The sequence below is a fragment of the Stegastes partitus genome, unplaced genomic scaffold, assembly GCF_000690725.1.
Source record: "Stegastes partitus isolate 25-593 unplaced genomic scaffold, Stegastes_partitus-1.0.2 Scaffold1172, whole genome shotgun sequence".
NCBI classification, from domain to species: Eukaryota; Metazoa; Chordata; class Actinopteri; family Pomacentridae; genus Stegastes; species Stegastes partitus.
The window spans coordinates 217,745-228,279 of record NW_007578903.1 but is presented as its reverse complement, the minus strand read 5'-3'; the positions used below and the strand labels follow the sequence as shown (position 1 = coordinate 228,279).

Genomic DNA, 10,535 nt, shown 5'->3' with positions numbered 1-10,535 from the left:
TAAATATAACTATCATTAAAAGGTCCGTCTAGGGACACTGCCATTATTTAATGGTATTTACCGTCTTTATATAAATCAACACTGATTTAAATATTTATGTATGATATATTAATCTTGGCATGAGTGCGTGATTTATGGGTGGAAAAATGTCTAATTTCAAGCATTACAAATATTAACAAGTTAACAAATCTAGTGTTAGTATTTGAATGAAAGCGCCCGATAGTTAACTATAGGAGTGGGTTTCCATCTGACAGAAAACATGAGAGGAATAAGGTCAAATGCTTTGGGCCTCAAAACTTCAACTAATAACCATGTAAATAACAGGTTCAATATAGAAAAATATACAAGAAAGTTTGAGTTAGCCTACTAGAAGAAAACAATACATCATATATTTTGGGCAGACAAGAGATTCAAGTTCTGAGTTTTGGTCATGGGCCACTTGAATCCCAGACAGTGCATTTAAAAGATTTGCAGCTTTGAATATCCAGAAAACAAAGTAACCAACTGCTTTGCAGACAGCTACAACTGGGCATCATTGGCATAGCAATAGCCTTCTAGTATTAGGGTGGTGAAATGTACGGCCCAAGGGTAACATTTATATGGACTTGGCTCAGGCTGCGAGAGCACAAAATTAACGACAAAATCTGGCTCCAGGCTGCACCTCTGCAGCAAACAAATGGGTCTGCCTTTATTTCTTGTGTATATCAGCGAGACAAATGAGCTAACCTGAAACATGGGGTAGGTGAGGAAGGTCTCCAGAGTCCTTTCCTCACAGTCAGGCTTGGCCTCATACTGCTTGAGCAGTTTGTCAAAGTCTCGGTTCTGCTTGCAGTGAGCCAGGATCTGCAGGCTGTACTGGTGGTTCCTCACAAACTCCTGGTAGATGTTCAGCATCGGGAGCAAGATGTCAAAGAGGTCGGCTGTAGACAGATCAATACCAAGACATCAGTGACACAAGCAGTAGTGAGGGCTTCATCTGAGGAGTTATTCATCATCACCTTTACATAAGGCCTCACAGTCTGAACAAACTTCTGGATGGGTATATTATCAAAAAACAAAAACATGATATTGAAAGACAGTAGAAAAGAGGATTCTTACCGAGGACTAATGTTGGCCAGCTCGCTATTCTGGCTTTTAGGCCTTGGTAGAATATCTGATGTAGGAACATGATTGTTTCGCTGAAACAGAACAGATATTGGAAACAAACAATTGTAAAATGTTAGTGACAGCGCTGTCGTTACTGTACTGTAAGTGGTACAGATAATAGATGTGTAAATGATAAAGTACAGCTAATACATTTAAACTCAGCAGCTCTTCTTTTTGTCTACATATTTTAATATACTCATGTATGTCAACAAATATACAGTCTCTGTGCAAAATATCAGTCCCCTTTGGAGACAAGTAATCATTTAGAAGAACACACAATAACTGTTATTAATAAATACCAGTATCTTGTCAGTAGGTTTAAACTATTAATGACGTTTTCCATGTTTTGCCAGGCCAGCTTAAAGCATGGTGTAGGTGTTATCCTCTGCCATCCAGTTGATCTCATCACAGGAAAATATCAACAATCCACTCAAACCAGAAAGTAGTTTATCTTTTCGTTATTCCCATCAGCAGTTGTGCAGTGCTGTCTTTACTACCCAGCATATTGCTCTAAGCCTGTATTTATTACAGGTCAGGCTGTGTCCTTCACTAAATTAGATACAACTGCAGGTAACAGATCTGTTGTGTTCTGTGGGGCTGGTGTAGGTTTGCTGGACACACACAGGAGTTATGAATGTTTTATTTGTCATGTATGTATCATCGGATGCATCATTTTCCATTTGCATTTGCAGTCCCACATCACACAGATGATGCACCGCCTCTCACTCAAATCAGAGACCAGTTGGAACAGAAGTATTAATTCTTCTGCTCTGTGATGACTACAGGTGCTTCACCCAGTGCAGTGGAAAGATCGGACAGGTTGTTGTGGACTTGATGTGTCTTTGGAACTTGAATACACTCATGTTCAACTGCACATAACAATTTGAAGTAAACACATTTAAAAAAAAAAACACTGTGTAGCAAAGGGAAACAGATCACACTTAATATAAATGAAAGGTGTTTTGTTGTTTTGGAGAGGTCCGCTAACCAAAGCCAGGAAAGCTGCCCTCCGTCTGCATTTGCAATAGGAGGTGGTGTGAACAGGTTTCAACACAAATGCAATTTTGTGCCAAAACGATGACCAAAATTGCACCGCACCGCCTAATCAGCATATCCACTGTCTCAGCAGTGCCTCTCCTCCCACCTCGGCACAAACATGTTTGTTTGGTGCCAGGAAATTACCAAACAGGTGCAGACACAGAAAATAGACTCAAGGAAAATTGCATAAAAACCATGTTTGCCTGTGCGCTGGCTTCAGGCTTGCAGAACTCCTTCAGTAGAACCCTTAGTGTCAGGAAAGATTTACGGCCGAACAAAAGGATGCATGAATGACCGTCATGGTTTTTTGATCATTGATTTTTAGGGTATGTTGTGTACAAGTAGATATTTTAGCTGTTGCACGAATGAAAAAGATTAGAGGGTGACCAATCTCACAGAAATCCTTTGTAGGTTTAGGGTTTCAGTGCAAATGTACATGAATTGGTCATATTAGGATTTTTCATTTTCGCATCATGAGCATCAAATTTTAAGGCAATCACTTCAAACGTTGCTGCCAGGTGTCCCATATTTTTCATACTTGTAGTAAAAAATGTTGTCCTTTGTATCCTCAAGCTTTGTTTGGCATGTTTTACGGGACAAAAATATCTATTTCATACCACGTAAGCCTGAATAATCAGAGCCCACTGCAGTCAACTTACTGACAAATGGAAATACTGTGACCCACAGAACAGAACATTCATTTACATATGGAGCTACGCTTATGGCTCTGAGTTTTGCATTTAAGACAGTTCCTCTTGAAATACCATTCTGGAGTTGTTGGACTAGTAATTCGTCTGCAGCGCCCATTTTCACTGACTCCAATGAACTCCAAGGCTTGCATGCATTCACACATGTGATGCACGAAATTACAGACAGTCAGAATCTGTCTTCTACATAATTATGTTATTTAAGGCAATCAGAAGAGGCAAATATGAGCCAACCTGTTGAGGAATATGCTGCTGACATCATCGTGGGTGATGGGCGGTTTCTTGGAGCTGGCTGCCATGCGTAGTGGCCTCAGGAAGTTGTTCACCAGAATATGAAGCTGCTGGACGTACTCTGCCTCCGAGTCCAACATGCTGAACACCACCTGGTTCCTTTTCCTCATGCTCTCCGCATGAGGCGAGCGGATATAATCCTGGATGATGGTCTTCCACTTCCTCCTGCAAATCCAGCCTCGCAGAAAGCTTTGGACCTGCAGCAGAAAGCCCAGTCTGTCAATATCTACACAATACTTATAATTGAACAAACCTGATTAGATGAGACGCTTTACCTTCTTGATCTTCTTGATTTCTGAGTCGTCCTCGCAGGGGGTGGCTGCGGGGCTGGCGCTGATCTTCTCATTGTCTTTGAGCAGTCCAGCGATCTGTCCGGGAAGCAACCGCAAAAAAGACCAATCATTCCCACTTACACACTTCATTTCTTCTCACTTACTGTAGCCGCATGTAAACAAAATGACTGAGTCAACAAGGCAGGACCTGTCAGCAGTATCACCACTGAAACATTAGCCTGACTAAACTAGCTGCGTTCACTTGACTGGTTACTCACATTCTTTATTATAGTCATCATTTAAATGCAATATGTACACATCCAGCATGTATGTTGCATGGCAGGAGGTAAAAAAAAAAAAAAAGAAGCCCAGACTGGAGTTGCCTTGAACTGTTTGAAGCTACAGTAAGTGTCTCCATTTACTTTGTAGACAGGCACAGAGTTAATTGTCATTGCATTTCATAGAGGAGATGCAATATAAAGCAGTGTTCATGCATATTCACAACGTAATTTGATTTCAAGCATCACATTTGCACATTAAAGTAAAATGACTATTTGATCTGAAGAATACAGCTGGGAACACAGCCCTACTGGAGGCATTGTTCCTGAGAGGAGATGCAAAGTGGAGAGTGTTTGGCCTGAACACGACTCTCTCTGTGACGGAGCTGCGCTTCCATTTCTGTCCTCTCACACTAGCTTCCACATATGAGACAAACAGAACAATAATCAGCATAATCCGTCGTTCTCCCACTGGTTCAGCTGGTATTTGTTGTGCTGGCAGGTTGATGCGAGGATGCAGACACATTTTGGAGAGAGTGCAATGTAAGAAGCAGTGGTAATATAGTAATATCGTGCCAGGGAAAGTCTATTTACAGTGCGTCTGACTAATATCGTGTGTGGCTGCCACACATTTGCCTATAGATGGAAGATCCTGTAATCCTTGGCTATTGTGGTCCAGTCAGAGAGGACAAAATCCTGGATACTTTACCAGTGCTTGCTTAGTGTTGAAAGGATTGCCATCAGAAGACCCAGTTCAGACAAAATAGTCTCTAGTGTTTGGACTTCTCGTACATAAATTTATCGGAACAGAAACAATACGTTCTATATGTATATTCAGCTTTCCAACACTTCTTGAAGTCTTCAGTTCTGTTGTCCCGTTCTCCTGAGAAACTTAACCGAATCTAAGCTCAGTGATGTGATAATAAATCAAAATCACTGTCTTCTGCATGCCTCTTTTGAAAATTCAACAAATATAAATAGTTTTGCTGTAACCAGATTCTGTAAAATACAAAAGCTTTTGTGCTCACTGACACAACCAAAAAGCCACGAGTAACTCACCTGCAACACACAGTCACATGACAAAAATAAAGAGACTTTTGGTTGAACTCGACTGATCTGCAGGCTGTGTTTACAGGAGACAAGTATGGAATCTAATGAAAAACTGAAGTTGTAAAATATCTATAGTATACAGTTACAGTTGTGTTTTGTTTTTTACTTTCCCCCCAGTATTGGTAACACCTGTGAACACCTGAAAAAGTCTTTTTTTAATTCTGTAAGTCATCAAAGAATTTCAACTCTTGTTTAGTTTTTTATTTTTTTTTATTTTTATCCTTTTTAGGATTTGTGTCACGCTACACAGAAGACATTTTTGAATCGTCCCTGCTTTTAGCCATGGTTGTGCTGTTGCCAAAGAGGTGCAGGACTTTAAACTGCAGTGAAAAATGGGTTCTGGGTTCAGAGGGTTAATAACTGGAGGTTATGCATATAAAGGAGGGAAACCAAAGATAAAAATAGCAGGAAGTGTCCATCATGTGCACTGTGCAGACAGCAGTCATTTGGTTTAGTCTGTTACTGATGAAAGAGTCTCATCCTGATGATGATTTTGAACCAAGATCTGAAATAATAAAAAGCATCTTTTCCTTAATGGACACTGGAGATCCCGACACTGCTGTAAAAAGTGAATTCAACTGACAGTGTGTTTAGATTTAAGTGAGACAGCAGCGTGACGTTTCTGGCAGTTTGTGTTAATCTCCAACGGACATGGTTAGCAAACATGATTATGTATTTGTTTACATTCCTACTCTTGAGTGTAAAGAAATCATAGTGAATATTACCTCTGACTTAAGCCTTTCAATCTCTATTTCCCCATCTTCTATCTGTTGTCGAAGTTGCTTAGCAACTGTTTTCTCCGTCTCCACAATCTGAAGCAGATGAAGATACTTCTGCATGAGAGTCTCATGCTCGGTGGCCAAGTTTCTGTAACTGTAACACATGCACACACACACACACACACACACACACACACACACACACACACACACGCACACACACACACAGTTTTGTACTGTCATAATGAATTTCATATGAGTGCATGTAGTTTCATCTGACATCAAAGCAATCAGGTTTGAACAAAGCATTTTTCTTCAAGTCTCTTATTCCTCATATTTTAACCCCACTTTTGAAACCATGGCAACACCCACTACAGGCTGAGCACATCAGTCAAAGATTAATCACCCTCTACCAACTAACTCAACTTCTAATTGCCATGTCTGCTCATTTCCCCGACGTGTGCCTTTACCTGGCGTGTGATATTGCAGCCACCCATTCATCGCAGTCTTTTACATCTTCTGTGCGTAACTCAAGTGCCTTTTGGTTTTCATGGGTGAAGCTGACTGTGAAATAGTACTGAAACAAATAAACGGGAGGGGAGGAAGAAGGTGAGCAGGTCCAGTTAGCAACAACAACTATCATTAAGCTGACATGTTGTACGTTCTTACACAGAAAGAAGCGTTCATTATCGGTTGGCGCTGAGATAAATCTGTGGCATAGTGGCTTTCCTGAAGCTTCTCCATTGCTTCTGCCTTTGTGTTTGTTCCACTACCTCGCCGCTGCAGACATCAAGCGGGTGATTTAAAACCGCACAGAGCCTGGGGAAGCCACATCTTCCTCGCCCACCAGTGCAGTTGATGGAGCACACTGAGGGAAGCCTCCCCCAGCTCAGTTCCTGGGATGTCTCTGGTTCCCAGGAGGAAATGCCATAAGACATGGAGGCTGGAGCCACGGCCGATTGCATAACTGCGCGATACCTGTTTCCTAGCAACTCCAGTCAATGTGAACAGTTGTTCACAGCTGTTTTTTTTTTTTTGTTGTTGTTTTTTTTGCGTTTTCTTGTGTCACTCAACCTCAGATTCGTCCTTTCACGCTGGACTGATTGCGGCCGGTGAAATGAACAGCTTATGTGCTTTTGTTTTAACTTATGAATCCTACATTCTTCTTGTGGAGGAGTTTTTTTTTTTTTTTTTTTTACACGACTGCTGTATTATCCAGCACTTCTAACCCATCTATATAAATGCAGCTCCTCTTAATTGAGCGGATAATTATTAGAACCTAGAAACACTACAAGTAGAGATGCCCAGAAAAAACAAATGTGAGTGAAGCTTTTTTCCAAAATAAGACAGAGGAATTGTTGCAATTTCAATTTAAAGTCACTGAAAAAACATCTTTAAGAGCAGAAACAACAGTTGTTAATATTAATATTAATTATATTTTGCTAAAAATACTTATTAAAATAAAAATGCAAACACTTAACTTTTACTTTTCATCACCAGAAGATGCACAAATGCATCACCTTCCTTCAAAAATGAACCCCCTGTACCAAAATACCCGAAATCTGTATTTACACATCATCCTTGTGAAGCCATTTTTGATGACAGCTACACATAATAAATATTGCTTATCTAAAAAACACTATCAATCTCAAAAAATTGAGCCTTTACAAAAATGAAAACATCCCGACTCCCTTAAATGAACTGCCATCTGTCCTGTGGACTCTCGCAGCCACGTTAAGTGAGACCAGACTCTAATCTTTGGCCTGCAGATGTTCAACAGGCGCCTATCAACCTGCAACTGATCATTATTCATGGCTGACTGCTCTTCCATCTTCACATTCATTAGGTATTCATCCTACCGTCAAAGAAAAAGCTATTTTTGGCAGAGAGGCATGCATGTTGTTGTAGTTTTCCCTCATGATCTCTCTCTCTGAGAGCGCTGTGGATGTCTGGTGTGAGGCGATGCTAAGCACGCCGTCTGCATTCCGCTTTATGTTTATGGCTGAGTCATGCACCTTTAAAAAAAAAAAAACCCATCACTGATCTCGGCAGAGGTGGATGTAACACCGATGGAACCTGCGATACAGACACACGTGTGTTATTTGCTCTGATATGTACAAAAAAAAAAAAGAAATCGTATGTCATGGCAGCACTTGCTGCGCAGTAGAGATGAGTAGTAAATAATAAATTAGACATGTTTTGATGAATTGTTCCATGAGTTGTGTAATTGCTGCCGACTGATAAACAGCTCGGTTTTATTGCAGCAATATTGTGAGAAGACTTTCCAGAAGCATATAATGAAATCTATACAGCATTGTTTTCCCTGGAGATTGAAGTGTTAGTTATCATTCTAGTTTCATTTTAATGAGGAGCTTTAATCTAAACGCTAGACCCGAGAGTGTCTTGTTTGACTGATCCATATTGGTCAGATCTTTTGATTTATGGTGCCGTTTGTAGCCGGGAATCAAAGCCATCACTTAGCTTCTTGTGTTATTGGTTGAAGTGCTGCAGTTACACAATGTGAGCAAGCTGTGTTTTCTATAATTGGACTCTGACCCCTCCAAGGTACTGCAAGGAACAAATTTAGCTCAGATAGTGCTCACATTAATAGGAGCGATGTGACACACTGCTTCTCTCCTCTCCGTTACCCCGCCTCTTCCAACTGCATCATTCTTTAGGATGCAAATAAGGGTTGCCATAGAAACCTCAGGCTCAAACGCATTATCATTTTCACACTAACTGCATTTGAGGATAAATATAATGTGGGGATTATGGTGGATTGCCAAAAAAAAATGTTGCCACAAAGCCTCACATCTAGGTAGGGACAGGAGATGAGGGTGATGTTTTCTTATTTGTAAAGATGTATGTTTGTTTGTTTACGCTGAGAGTCAATGCTTCATATTAGTCACATGTTGTTTGTGCATTCCTCTGTGAACTGGATTCAAAGTACAAAGAGTGTCAGGTGTTTTTTTTGTCTGCTTTATCATGAATTCAAGATGGCAGATCAGGCTTTTTTTCAGCATGCTCGCATTTGTGCATAAAAACAGCACAATGCAGAGGAAACAGCACTGCTGACAAAAATATATATATAAAAAAATCTTTCAGGGAGGGCTTTTTTTTTTCCTTCTTCTTCTTCTTTGGGTACCTTTTAAAGCAACTGTGGGGAGCACAACATTAGCCGGTGAGTTGCATTCTGCTTCGTCAGCACAAGGGCAGCTGTTCACAGGAAGAGCCTGGACTCACTTTGGATTGCAGCCCTACCTACAGAGTCAGGCACAGAGCCGGGAGAGAGCCGAGGAGAAAGCCGGTGGCGTCGGAGCATTATGTTTCCTCCACTGTTAACAAGCGGTGTTAACAAGCCTTGTTAACCTTTCTGCTCCAAACTGCTGCATTTCTGATTCAACAAGGAGCCGGTGGAGATCAAGTAAATACTTCATTTGCAGATATATCTGATTTAAGATTACAAATCACGTTATTCGGAGCCCGCAGCAGAGACGCCACAGAACACAACAGCTACCAAAACATGCAAATGCAACCTGCGGCATCACACTCCAGACTGAATCACTTCATTCAGGTCATCTAGATCAGAGCTGACTGATCAGTGGCACCCTGCTGTTTCCCAGAGCCTCCACTGTAATGCCATAATTCCACCACAAGATGGAAACCTTGATGCCACAACTTATTTTTTCCTCTCTTTTTTTTGTGCATGTTTTATTGGAGGCAGCATTAGGTAGGCTATAACACTCTCCGCCCTAAAACGTCAAAAACATGATGACAGAAAGTCAAAAGCAAAATATATGACCAACCAGACTGCAAATGCATCACTTGGATAAGTCCAGAAATCCATTTACATTTAACGCACTGCTGAAACTGCCAGTTGCAAGAAAAAAAGAGAGAAAAAAAAGAAAAAGAATGAATGAAAGAAAAAAGATCAAGCACAGACAGGTTTGGTGCAACCTGCAAACAACAAAAACACTGCATCGCTTATTGCCAGGGCTGCTGTAATATCATTAGGTGTTAATATTGTTACCTCATCATTAATGCTATGCATGGATTACATAACGTGCAATACAGCAATCTGCTGGAACCTTGTGCGATTCTGCTGCACTGGATTTGAGGTCATCATGCGAAGGGATGTAAGAACATACACATAAGAGGAGGAGGAGGAGGAGGAGGGGGGGAAGCGTTTGGTGCGTAACTGAACGAGACTTTAGAGGCGTTTGAGGCTCAGGAGGAGATTTTTTTTTTTTTTTTACATTTACAGCTCGCCAGTGTTTCTGCAGGAAAGAAAACAACAATAAGCAGAGAAAGACAGAGAGGGAGCGGAGCTTGTGTGTGTGTTTGTGCATGTGTGTGTGTGTGCATGTGTGCGCGCTCCCTACCTGCTTTTCCAAACACTCCTTGGCTGACAGCGAAGGTTTCGGTGAAGGCGCCCTGTCGCATATGCATCCCTCCAACAGGTATAATCCCGAGGGTCGAGAGCTGGACTCGTTCTCGAAATAAAAGAGCATATTCTGTAACAAAGCGAACCACTTTGTGTGCCATTTCGTGTTGTCTGAGCTCCTTTTGCTCAAGCACCCGCGCCTCGTACCATCCTTCTTTGCCAAAAGCCCCAGGTAGGTGACATGACCATCATTAAGTCGTATTCCCTTCTGCATTTTGATGAGGACACTTGAGCTGCGCAAAAGGTGGATCTGTCGTTACATCCTCCTGAAGTCCAGAAAAAAAAAAAAAAACAGAACCAAAAAAATCAAACAACAACAAATCAAATAAAGAAAAAGGCAAGACTTTGTGAATGCGGACCTCTCAGCAGCAGCCTTGTCCACTCTGTCCGACGCATTCACCGTGTTGGCATTTAAGTAAAAAGAGAGGAACAAAACGAGGAGCACAAGTCCAGCATCCTAAAATCTTTTGTCATACTCCGAGCGCTTTGAAGGTCCACATTATCCGATTGCGTAAAAAAAAAAAAGGAAA

The 10,535-nt window shown here is 41.2% G+C and overlaps 1 protein-coding gene across 1 annotated transcript in view; it reads right to left on the bottom strand.

Annotated features, from left to right (window-relative positions):
- LOC103368561 (ras-specific guanine nucleotide-releasing factor 1) overlaps window positions 1-10,235 on the bottom strand; it is a gene marked incomplete at its 3' end in the record, with an annotated part of 19,920 nt that extends 9,685 nt beyond the window's left edge. Inside the window, exons 1-7 of the mRNA XM_008296968.1 lie at window positions 9,944-10,235; window positions 6,032-6,138; window positions 5,568-5,715; window positions 3,458-3,550; window positions 3,126-3,379; window positions 1,099-1,178; window positions 727-920 (exon numbers count right to left, since the gene is read on the bottom strand). Of these exons, the coding sequence (XP_008295190.1) occupies window positions 727-920; window positions 1,099-1,178; window positions 3,126-3,379; window positions 3,458-3,550; window positions 5,568-5,715; window positions 6,032-6,138; window positions 9,944-10,219 (1,152 nt within the window). The remainder of the gene's footprint in view (window positions 1-726; window positions 921-1,098; window positions 1,179-3,125; window positions 3,380-3,457; window positions 3,551-5,567; window positions 5,716-6,031; window positions 6,139-9,943) is intronic.
- Between the last annotated feature and the right edge of the window lie 300 nt (window positions 10,236-10,535).